General features: G+C 38.1%; 1 protein-coding gene across 1 annotated transcript in view; it reads left to right on the top strand.

Annotated features, from left to right (window-relative positions):
• The window catches only part of PDE5A (phosphodiesterase 5A), a 65171-nt gene extending 53441 nt beyond the window's left edge, over positions 1 to 11730 (top strand). Inside the window, exons 14-21 of the mRNA XM_009289371.2 lie at positions 400 to 494; positions 3602 to 3689; positions 4827 to 4927; positions 5026 to 5103; positions 5983 to 6046; positions 6620 to 6694; positions 7215 to 7298; positions 10706 to 11730. Coding sequence (XP_009287646.1) covers positions 400 to 494; positions 3602 to 3689; positions 4827 to 4927; positions 5026 to 5103; positions 5983 to 6046; positions 6620 to 6694; positions 7215 to 7298; positions 10706 to 10843 — 723 coding nt within the window. The 3' untranslated portion in view covers positions 10844 to 11730. The remainder of the gene's footprint in view (positions 1 to 399; positions 495 to 3601; positions 3690 to 4826; positions 4928 to 5025; positions 5104 to 5982; positions 6047 to 6619; positions 6695 to 7214; positions 7299 to 10705) is intronic.
• Positions 11731 to 12578: the final 848 nt, after the last annotated feature.

The raw sequence follows: 12578 nt of genomic DNA, 5'->3' as shown, positions 1-12578 counted from the left end.
CTAACTCCCTTGAGGTAATAGAGGAGCCGAGCTAAAAGTCACGGGGCCAGAATTTTAAAAAATTCCTCATGCTCTCTCTTTGCTGCCAGGTGACATTATGCAAGCCACTTCCTCTTCTTCTGTATCAGTTTTCTCATCAGTATATATAGGGCTAGATGATGTTCCCTCTGAAATGCTCTGAAAACAGCACTGAGGCCTATGGAGAATGATTATTACTGTGCACCACAACTTCAGAGATAACTCTTCTTCTCAGCATATCATTTTATGTCCTTGTCCTCCTTGGGCCAGAACTGTATCTGCTATGTGGGTAAAAACAAGACAGCAGATACAAAACACACTGTGCAAAATAAATCCCCATCACAAAGCTAACTCACTTCTTGTATTACTCTTTACATATAGAGCAAACTGACTGACTTAGAAACACTGGCTTTGCTGATAGCAACTCTAAGCCATGATTTGGATCACAGGGGAGTGAACAACTCTTACATACAAAGGTAAGTAAGTCAGAGAGAAGTTAAATAAAAACAAATGAATACCAAAATCACAGAGCTAAATTAAGTACAACCTAATTGGTTTGATGATGTGAGGCTGTGCAAAGGAGCAGTAAGTGCAAGAACAGCCAGAAACATTCAGGAGTCCAAAGCAAAGGTGCACAGCCTCAGTTGCTGACTAACTACGATGGCAGATGAAGTGAACTCTTTGTAGACTGTGCAGGGGCAGCGTCTTCCTGCTCCTGTTCCGGATGTCCCATCCCCCATTTCCCATACAGTGACAGCAAAAGGTCCCAGCTTCTAAGGGACAGTGTGTAGGAAACGTGCAGCTTTTCAGATTGCTCCCTGCCCAACCAGCTGCTCCCCACCTAGTCTGGGCCAGCACAGAGCTGAGACCTGCAGCCATCCGATACAAAGGTGTCTCCCTACCATTTTGAACTCTGATTGTTTTACTCATGATTTAGCCATGTTTTTCCAGAATTCTAAGTTGATTTGGATAAGATACATATTTAAAATCACATTTTAAATGTATGTATGTCTGTTTTGCATTGATTCTGGGTTATCTGTACTCTTCAACTTTGATCAATTCTGGAATTACAGAAAACCCTTTACAACGCAAGAAGTCAAAATACGTTTTAAAACCTTGAAACAAAATATTTTTACTAAACAAAATATTTCACTTTGAAGTTATCAAAATGAAGCATCTGCACTCTTCTAGAATTTTCTCCATATTTTAACTAAAAATACTTGGTTTTTTAGAATTTATTAATAGTTTCAGATCTGCCCAGAATGTGTTTTTCAGTGAATTTAGTATTCACTTCAAATAACAGTATATAGGCAGAAAATAAGTAAGCTGAAGCAGAATTCCTGCCTTTCAGATGTATGTTCAGAATAACACTAAGGCTGATGTGTAAAGCAAAAAAACCCCAAACCCCAAAACCCCACAAAATTGAAAGAGTAACCTTTTTCTAGTTCCCTAATAGGGGATTCCAGCAGTGACTGTAGCCTTGCAGTGATTGGAACCAGTTAGCTATTTTTTGCTTTATTTATTTAAAAATAAATTTCCTGGAAGACATCTGGAGATGCGTCATCTCCTCTCAAAAATGTCCTGGGAAAGTGTCATAGGCAGCAAAATCTAACATTTGCACATGCTGTAAAGCGGAGATGATTACAGCTTAATAATTCTTTTTCAATAGAAAGTTCCATTAATTTTGTTTTAAAATCCCTCATTTAAATCTAAATGAAAAGTTATTTTTTCCAGGAACGGATCCCTTTTGTTTCTTCCTCGAAGCAGGGAGAGTGGATACTTATTCTTAAGCAACAGGGTTTCAAAAATTAAAATGGTCCTGGTAGTAGAAATTACAGGAAATGAACTGCTTAAAGTTCTTTTGGTAGATATGCAGGTTTTTTTTTTTCTTTTTCTTCCAAACCCACATGTAAAATAGGCAAGCAGAGAGTACGAAAACTGCATAACCAAACCACTGTGTTCAGAAAGCAATGGTGTCCTTTGGCCTGGCATGGTGGTTTAACAGAAATGCTATGTACTACAGAAGTAGGATCTGAGTTTATTTCCAGCACTTGTGTCTTCCCAGACAGCCAGGGTCTGTAAGTACTGAGCAAGCTCTAGTTTGGTGCAGTACTTGGGAAGATAACCTAAGATATTTCTCACATATTTCTCTCTTCAGTCAGGATGAACTTCAGGGGACACAGTATGCATCCCACTTAACTCAATGGGAATTTCACCCAGCATGTGTTGGCACCATCCTACAATTTGTTTCCTTACAGAAACACGCAAGCATATTTGCTCTATACTCCTTTTGCAGTGGTCTCAGAGGAGGTGCTGGGCAGCCAGCCCATAATCCTCAGGGGCTTGCATCCTTTAATCTCCCTTTCCGCGTTTTTGTTTGTCTTTCCATCTTTCTCTCCACATTTTTGTGCTTCTTAAATCCCCGGAGTCTCCTCTTAGGACTTTTATTTGAGTCTCTGTGTGCACTTACTTACATAGGGACCGAATCCTGCAATGACTAACTCATGTGAATGATCCTTAATCGTACAAAAAGTCCCATGGAACTATATGCTAAAAAGGAATTTCTTAGATGATTAAACATTTGTAGGTCAGATTATAATTGGAGTAATAGATTCAGGATCAGCAGCAAAACAGACTTCCGAAAGAAGCCAAATTTAGTTGAAGAGATGACATAAGCAATGTGGGACCAGGGGCTGAAAATGAAGATACAGTAGCAAAAGCTAAGAACCATATTATGCAATGAGGAACGGGGAGAAATTAGAAATCCTCAGAGAGTAGGAGTTTCTGTATTTTTGTCTAAAGCTACTCAAACAGTAAATTCTATTTTCTAGACTAAGATAGCTTTAAATTCTGCAGCCGCACAGTTGGTGTCATGCTGTTTTTCACTGCCTGTAGTACAACCAACATCTTGTTTCTGTTTTGGATTTTACCTTGGGCAAAGGGTAGGTAACGATATTGCAGTAGTTTGGTCATGAAGAGAGTGGTGATGAATGAAGTACCAATACAGTTACTAACACTGGGAAATTACTTTACCAACATTTTGGGCCCTGCACCAGAGTCCGCTGAGGTCAGCAGGAATTTTTCCATTGGTATCAGTGGGCTTCCGATTAGGTCTGCATTATTACTAATTAGCTCAGTAGTTGAGCTGACTAAATATGCCAGGCAGGTGTTTAAAATGTTACAAAAACCAAAACTGTCACTTAAATTTTCCTTGTGAACGAACCCTTCTTGTTGCCTTTCCTTTTCATACAAGAACTTTCACTCTTTATAAAACCTTGCATTACATTCTCACTCCTTGTGTGCAGCTGGTCTCTACAGGTAACAGAAGGCAGAAAGTAGAGTTGTCAGTTCTCTGTCAAAGTAACAGCATGGTCTTTTTATCTGTACTCCCCCTGCATCCTTCCAAATGTAATCATTTTGTTTGGCCAGTTACACAGAAGGGGGAAAGGAACTGCTTAAGAGCAACCATGGGTGGGTCGGGGTAAACAGATAATGAGAAGAGGACATTAAAAGGGGAGTTATTTCTGGATTAGTAGTATGTTTAATTTGATTTCTCCATCTGATGGGTCTTTTTACTCCTCAGAAGCGAACATCCACTGGCTCAACTGTATTGCCACTCAATCATGGAGCATCATCATTTTGATCAATGCCTTATGATCCTGAATAGTCCAGTGAGTGCCACATTTTCGTGTATGCTGAAGGAAACTATTCCCTATTTTACTTTTTATTTTTAGCTTTTGGATAGATTCCCACCCTTATACATTCCTAAGTGATCTTTATTCCTTTTTGGGTAAAGAAAGCAAATGCAACAGTTTTGAAATCACAGTTCCATTGCTGAGTGCCACCAAACCTTTCCAAGTGTTGTCTGATAAGGGAAGCCTTGCTAATATCCTTTTGAGTACCTGCTTCCTTGGACCAAAGGGAACAAAAGACTTTGTTGCCATTTTCATGACCTCTTATGAACCACCAAACAAACCCAAGTCCTTGCTCTCATTTCAAAAAACATTCCAGCCTACATATACACAAAGCAGTCCTGATGAGACCAAACCAAACACTGCTAATGTTGACATTCCAAAGTGAAGCCAAACCTAAGTTAAGTAAATATGCAAATAAAACTACATTCTTCTTGTTTTATATTATTAACTAATTCTGAGACCAGTTATTCAGCATGCACAATCATTTCAAAGCAGTATATTTTCACTGCTCATTTCGTATCACAGGTATGGTACTTCCAGCATCCTTTGTATTGTAATGATTCTTTCCTATTCAGACAGGAAAACATGGGAAAAAAGTGGAGGCAAGTTGCCATTTCACCAGCTCCACAGTGCTTTGGTTTAACAGTGGGCTGCTGAGCTTATATTTCTATGCAATAGCTTGTTATTTATGTTGCTTCATAAAAGGAAAATATTTTCATTTACATGAGGTGTATAGGCAGGTACTGGAATCTATTATAGTTCCTCTGTTTCAGGGAGTGGGGGGAAGAGGAAAGAGAAATGCTACGATATAGCTAGTGGCAAATTTAATTTTGATGAATGAAATGGACTTAAAGGCTTTGATGTTGCTCTGCTTGCAGTTTCATTTTGTAATAGTCAATTATGAAGCTGTTGCTGTGCGGCTTTCTGCCAGTACTCAAGACGACTGGAATTTTTATTTTTAAATTGGGGAATCTGCAAAAGGAAGCAGGGTATAAGAATGACATCAGATATCAGCAAGCAACTCATAATGATTTAGTATCTAAGAGACATTTTAGCAAACCGGTGTGCTGTTGCCCATTTTACTGATAACACTGGTTTTGTTTTTTTGTAAAGGGAAATCAGATCCTCAGCAGCCTTTCCATTGAAGAATACAAGGCCACACTGAAAATGATAAAACAAGCCATTCTTGCCACAGACCTAGCACTATACATAAAGTAAGTAAGTCAGAGGCAAGTTTGGCTGGATAGTCATTGCTGGATGTTTGGATTTTGACAGCATGCTGCAAAATCTTGTGTTTTAACTTCTTTTAAAGGAGGAGAGGAGAATTTTTTGAACTTCTAAGGAAGAAGCAATTTAACTGGGAAGATCCTACACAGAAGGAGCTATTTTTGTAAGTAAAAGCAGAATGATTAAGAAGTCAGTTAATATTATTAGGTACCCAATTTTCCATGCCGTGTTGTTGTGAATTTCATTAAAACCAGCAGATGTGCGTGCTCTGGGCCTGTACAAACTGGCACTGGCACATAGGTCACTGAGTGACTCCCTGGGTCTGAATTACTAAGTCTGCAACCTGAATAATAAACTTTATTAAGTAGCACATGGAGTTACATGAGCATTTCTGTTCTTCCTAAAGAGTGTAGGGTTCCTGTCTAGGTACCATGTTCTTTTGCTGTTGATAGTTAAATATTGAATTGCTGAAACCAATAACTAAAAATTCAGGACAGGCAGTTTGTTTTGAAGCTGATTCCTTACTGACAGTGAATGAAAAAAGATTAAGAATAGAGACACATATTGTAATGCACAGCTACAGAAAAGCAGGCTTACATAGGCTGTCTAAGAAAGGAAGGATGCCATATTTCAAATTCAGTGCCTTTAAAAACCAGTCTAATTTAGTCATGCTCTATGTCTATTCCTATTTCAGTCCTTGGCCCTCATACCGTCAATGAAGATGGCAGTCACTGCTAATGTCAGAAATAAATAAATGTGCTGTCTGTCCAGTAGCAAATAGAATGAAACAGTTTATTTGATGTGAATCCACCAAATGAGCCAGTCCCGATTTGCTCATTTCTGTGTGCTCATTTCACACAGGTGAAAGTCTACTACATCGTTGAGCCTTGGATACCTTTATAACTTTGCTTTAATTTCACTTGTTTTTCTGAGTTTGATGTTCCTTGAAATTTTCTATTCTATGTTACTAATCACTTGACTTGGTGGCTACATCTATTTCACAATACAGTAATTCATAGATTTCTTTTTGTTTTTTCTACAGAGCAATGCTGATGACTGCTTGTGATTTATCAGCCATAACCAAACCATGGCCAGTTCAGCAACGGGTATATGCTTAATTTTAACATTTGCTAAATACGCGTAACAGCTTCTGTTTCCTCCATCCAGTCCTTATTGCAAAGGCAGTGGTGGAATGCAGAGCCTTAGGAAGCAGTCTTTCAAAGTGCTGTATGTGGATTGAAGACTTTCTCAGGTCTTTGTAGCAAGATCTGTGCATTTAGCTATGTCACCATGTTAGCAGTAATCTGAAGGTAAATCAGGAATCTTTGTTCTTTCCAACATTCCTGTTACTACAAGGCAGTCAATTGATACAACATGCTAGTATCAGCTGACCTTTTTCTATGTGTTGATCATTCCAACTGTTATCAGTGGTAAGATGCCTATGTGCCATTTTATTCACTTTGCTTTGTCAGAGTAAATATCCACATGCTCAGGTGTTTTGCTTGTGCACAGATGTGTGCATGAAGAATTCTAAAAACTAGCTGTTAAGCTGGAGAGTCTCGTTATGGGGGGGTCCCAATTCGATACATCCGAAAGAGAGATAGGAAACACAGGAAACAGTTTTGATTGTAGGTAGCAAGCAAACTTTTAGAGCTCTCAATGTGTGAAATCTCTTCCAGATTGCTGAGCTTGTAGCTACTGAGTTCTTTGATCAAGGAGATAAAGAGCGGAAGGAACTCAACATAGAACCAACAGTAAGTGGCAGAACCATGCGGAATCGCCTCTTTGAAAATGGCTTCTATAAACAGCACTTCACATTCCTTTCAAAAGACACAATTTCTCCCACTGACCAGAATGTAGGACCAACTCCTTCCCTGTCTTCCTAGCAGTCAGTTTTCTTCTGCGGTTCCCAAACACCAACAGTGTGTCATTAGCTCTGAGCAAGAAGAACAGACAGCATTATTTCTTCTAAATTGGTATTACTAAATTGTCTAGGAAATACATTCCTAAATTGGTATCTAGTTGCAACCTATCCAAAACCAGTAAGCTTGTCTATTTGTCTAGCTATTTGGGCTGTCAGTCCAAAACCAATCTCCTAAGGCAAGTCATGCAGTCAGATTACCTGCATTTTAACACATGTACTGATACCCTGCTGTGCTGAGCTTGCTGTGCTTTTTAAGGTGCTGCTTTTTAATTCCTGCCTGTCTCTTTGGTTTTGGTTGCATTTTTATTTAATGCATTTAAACACAGAGCTTGTTTACTTTTTATCTGCAGGATCTAATGAACAGAGAGAAGAAAAATAAAATTCCCAGCATGCAGGTTGGATTCATAGATGCTGTTTGTTTGCAGCTGTATGAGGTATGGTGCCTAAGAAAGAATTGCAAATATCAAAAACCAGAACTGCTCACTGTAGCCTCTAATAGACGCAGATTTAAAATTAGAATAAAAACCAAATAAAAAACTAGTCCCTTAGTTAAAAAAGATTTTTTTTGTTATATATTATATATGGTTCATTATTCAGTTGAAGAAATTATTATTTTAGTATTTATCATTAATGGTATGTTTGTCTGATTAATGTATTTTGTTATAATTTTTTAAAACCTAGCGGTAATTGCTGTGCTCTGTGCACTTGGTGTTAGATCCCTGGGTTATATTCTGTGTTCCAGCAGCTCCAGTGAGCTGCTATGATCATCAGGGAAAGTCACAAAACTAATGCTTTGTTATCAAGGAAAAGAATGGTATCCGTGTAATGCACTGATAAAAAGTGTTGTTTAAGAGTTTTAAAGAATTCAGAATTCTTCATGCAAAAGGTGATATGCTGTGTATAGGAAATTTACGCAAGTTTAACATTTCCCATCCCATTTTTTTCTTTCTCTTTCATCACACACAAAAGCAGTGCATGAGGGAATTCATTGAAATGTTTTTCATCCTGGTCACAAACTGTATAAGCAGATACTTGGTCAGATATAGTGTGAAACAAAACATAATGATTTCTGATTTTTTTAAACCAGTAAAGCAATAGAGTGAAAGCCTGTTCATTGGGACTGTAGCAAGTACTTTACAGGAACTGAGGTGAGAAAAATAAAGGTGAGGAACAGATAGCCTAACTCTTAAGAATCCTCCAGTGCGAGGAGCAAGGTGATTACTCAAATTTTTCCCTCTTACACAGTAAACTTTCCTAAAAAGAATCCACATCCACCAGTTGGAAGGAAACAAGGATAGAGGAAGGAGAGGGAGCTACTAGCTGCTGCCCCTGAAACTCGCATGTTTCTGTCCTGTAGAAACTGTTTGTCAGGAAAATAAGGCAGCCTTTGCTGGGAGGCCTCAGAAGACTGTCTCCCGTGGGAGGTAGGCCATTGAAAGAAGACCGAGTATCTGTGGAAAGGTAGAAACTATACAAACAGAAAATTCTTTGAACAGAACACCTGAGCGGGTTTGAATGCCCACAGCTCCAGAGCCTGAACTTCTATACTTTTTCTTGTTAGGGGAGGGCTTTATCTTTCCATTTATGAAAAGACTGGAAAATTTTCAATTGTTTACTCTGAAATATACGCTGCAGCTTACATCAACAGTTACCAAGTGATACTAGTCCAAACGGTACCCAGCTCCTGTACAGTTCCTGCAAGGACATGAGGTGCATGAGTAATTTCTAGCTACCGTGCCCCTGCTTTGTAACTGCAGCTTTGTTATGCCACAGGGAATACAAAGCCATTCCTGGTTAGCAGTCAAAAGCACCTACAAATGTTTGGAGTCTTCTCCCTTCTCTTTAATTGGGGAAGAAGGAAGGAGATGCTATGTCCACAGGAGGGCGTCTAAGCAGCATCTTTTTATTCAGAACACGTCGCTTCTTACAGCTTTCAGTGTATCACTCTTACTTGTCATCTTGTCTCAAAGTCTGACCTGAACTGGAACAGCACGTAGCAGGCTGACAGTGTCTGGGACCTTATATAGACTCAGAGTATGCCAGCATGTGTCCTAACCTGACAGATAAGTGCTTACTTACCTGACTTAGCTGCAGGGGCAGAGAGCACTAAAGAGGATGGGGAGCCTATGAGGAAGTGACAAAACCCGTAACAGTACTGGTAAATCCAAGGAAGGGGCTCTGGTTTGAGCTGATCCAGCATTTGTTTATTTTGAATGGAGTACAAGTAGGGGATATTACCTGCTTACACAGATTTTTGTTTTCTTCAATGAGTAATAAATGGTAAAACATATAAACAACTTCAGTGTTACTTTGAAAATGAACAAGCACACAGTTCACTCTCCAACGTTCTAATGCTATAAAAGTAAACAATAAACAGGGTTGTAATGACAGCTTTTTCACTGTTTTCTCAGCTGTCATCCAGTCAGTAGGATGCAATGCAAACAGAGATGAGTTCCCAATACAGCACTGCAAGTATGTGACTTACCATGTTATTCAGAGTAGGTCAGATCCCAATGAACTGAAGTTTTGGGCTTGTGTTAGTTAGGTAACCAGTGCAGTTAAACTGAATGATCTACAAGTCTTCACTTTAAGTTCAGAAATCTGAAAAAATAAGAGAAATGTGTTTCATTCTCTTCATTTTTTAATTGAAAAAAGTACCATTTAGCAGTTTTAAATGCTGTTTAGATATATTCAGATAAATAAAAGAGGAAAACTCCAAAGATACTTGACAGCCCCATTCTTATAGTGGTGTAAATCAAGAATAATTCAGTTAAGTCTACTGGAACTAATAAAGCAGCCTATAAAGCCAAAAGGAACTATGAAGATTTATACAAGCTGATGATTCCGTAAGGTCCCTATGTAAAGTTACAGGAGAGTTAGACATCGCTACCTCATGTTATTTGAATGAGACCTGAATTCCATGTGAAATTCTGACTGATTTTACGTTTTGTATAGTGACCAGAGGAGCAGCCAGGATTCTTCCCTGTGTGCTTTGCAGTCGTTCATAGTAGTTACAGAATCAGTGGGCTCAAACACTCTTTCCTGGTTGTCCTGCACTGTCTGAACTATTAAACTCCCACTTTACACTTCTGAATAATGTTACTTGATTCCAAAGAACCCTTTATGCAAGTAAGGACTGACCGTCATAGTTCATCACTTCCATCAGGAAAGAAAAACGTATAAAAATGCTATGAATTGTTCTTTTATTTATTTTTTCAATTCTGTATTTAAATATCAGAATCCAGTTTTCCTTCACTCTGATACAGTAACACAGCCATGTCATGAAAAATACTTGATTGACTTCAGTCACAGTTATTCCTAAAAGGCACTAAGTGTCAAATGTAATCTATATCTATCGTGCGCTAACTGTCTTGAATTCAAATATTTCTGGGAGAACTCCTCTGAATCACTTGATACGCCGTCAGTGAATATGGTCCCATTGACCATACCTGCTCTGTGTCTAATTACCATTCCAAGGTCATCCTTATGACCAACCTTGCTATACATTAAAGGACTGGCTTGCAGACAAAGTCCATGCATAGTACTTCACTAGGAATACTGGACAGGTCACTTGCGCGTAATACAACAAACTTATTCTGCACCTATATATCAAGTGCTGTATGGACACTGCCGCTCAGTCTAATCTGCACTAGTGCCAGGTAACTGCGTTCATGTTTGATGTGCAGCAGAAAGCCTTCCTTGAGGTTCAAAATACAAGTTCATGTTCAATTATAGATAGACCTTGTATTTCAATCCTTCTGGTCTCTCTCACGGTCATCTTTAAGAACACTTATTTTGTTGTTAAATGTAATCTGTTTTATATGTTCTTAATTCATTTCAGGCCCTAACGCATGTGTCAGAGGCCTGCTACCCTTTACTGGATGGCTGTAGAAAAAATAGGCAGAAATGGCAATCCTTAGCTGAACAACAAGAGAAGAATCTGATTAATGGAGAAAGCAATCAAGCCAAACGGAACTGAGATGCTGATTTAACACCACAAGCTTAAGTTCACATAGAAGACATAGTAATAGGGGAGTACTGCATTTTGCTAAACACTCTATGAATTTGGCTTATGTTTTGCCACTGCTGTATTGTTTTTCCACATTTCAAGATATAGCATGACCATGTATATGCCAAGATTATATAAAGATAGTATGTTTCTTTTATTACATCTGATGGAGATGGAAAAAGATCTGCAAGGGTAGTTTTTGCTACCCTATTCCACAAGAAGATACAAGTGCAGTTACTCGACTGTCCCTGAGAGCCTATTACTTTATAGATGTATATAGTTGTTTAGTGATCATGTTTGTGGCCAGTATCTTAAAGACTACTGCGTTTCGCACCTTTTTTCCTCTTACAATCTTGCTGTGTTATGTTATAAAAGTAATGAGCAGTCTTGCCTGTTCTCTTCCCAGAGGTTCAGAGGAAAGATATGGACTAACTCTGGGGAGCCTAATCCAGCATATACTATGCTAACCTCTTTCAGGAGACAGAACGGGGCTTCGAAGTGAAAAAGCCCCAGAATCTGTGCACCCAGTAGTTTTTTCCATATTAGAAGAATGTCTTAGCAAACGTCTTACATTTGGAGAAATTTTTAAAAACTCTGTGAATTACTAGGCAATGGGGGTCTTAGGAGTTTTGTGGTAGAAGTGTCATAATTATCCATGAATAATGGAAACTGCTTGAAGATTGATGAAATGTCACAAGATAACTGACAGGCTGCCATGGAAGAATGGCTCCCATAGAAAGCTGCAAGAAGCACACAGAGAAATGGAAACTAAACAGGATCATTTTTATATGCTGGTTTTAACTTCATTCAGAAGTTGAATTTAACATCATCATAACCAACAGACTGAATCACGGGCAGGAAGAGTAAAAAAGAATATGACTGCAAGAGCAAGAGATGAAAATCTGAATCAGAATGATGCAGGAACGGCACACCACTTCTGGTGATTATCAATGACTGATTCTTTAGGCCAGTGCTATTATGAAATGGCTATGACCACTTTAAAGAAAGTTTTATGTTAACATCTAAAAATCATTTTTAGCATTAGTTAATGTTAACAATGATTAATCACAATGTCTTAAAGGAATAGGAAAAAAGAATACTGAAAGCAAAAATAGCCAAGAATGCTACAGGGATTTGTCATTTGTATATGAGGCATTAATGTTCAGAAAAGTAAGAAAAGTAAAAGTAAAAAAAAGCAACATTGATATTTTATTTAAATGAAGATGATGAATAAAAATTGTTTTGGATTGGGAACCAATTCAAGAAAATACACACATTAGACAAACCCCAAGAGAGTAATACAAAAAGAGTATTATTCTTTGGGTAGACAGGATTGGGAGATTAGTGTCAGCAATCTAAGATTGGTTAGCAGTAAGTGTAACTTTGGCTGCACAGAGACACGGAAATTTTTTTTTTTTTCATCTGTAATGATTTTTCAGTTAAAATCAGCAATAATATTAAGCAAAAGTAATACATTTGGGATTGTACTTTGAAGTGTAGGAGCTTATTTCTATCACAGTAATCCAGAAAATTCTAGTTGGAAACTGCAATAAATTCTTTTTTTTTTGTCATCTGTAATGATTTTTCTGTTAAAATCAGCAATAATATTAAGCAAAAGTAATACATTTGGGATTGTACTTTGAAGTGTAGGAGCTTATTTCTATCACAGTAATCCAGAAAATTCTAGTTGGAAACTGCAATAAAT

Source organism: Aptenodytes forsteri, unplaced genomic scaffold, assembly GCF_000699145.1.
Source record: "Aptenodytes forsteri isolate BGI_AS27 unplaced genomic scaffold, ASM69914v1 Scaffold317, whole genome shotgun sequence".
Lineage (NCBI taxonomy): Eukaryota > Metazoa > Chordata > Aves > Sphenisciformes > Spheniscidae > Aptenodytes > Aptenodytes forsteri.
The sequence above is the reverse complement of the archived record's forward strand: the minus strand, read 5'-3'. Positions and strand labels throughout refer to the sequence as shown.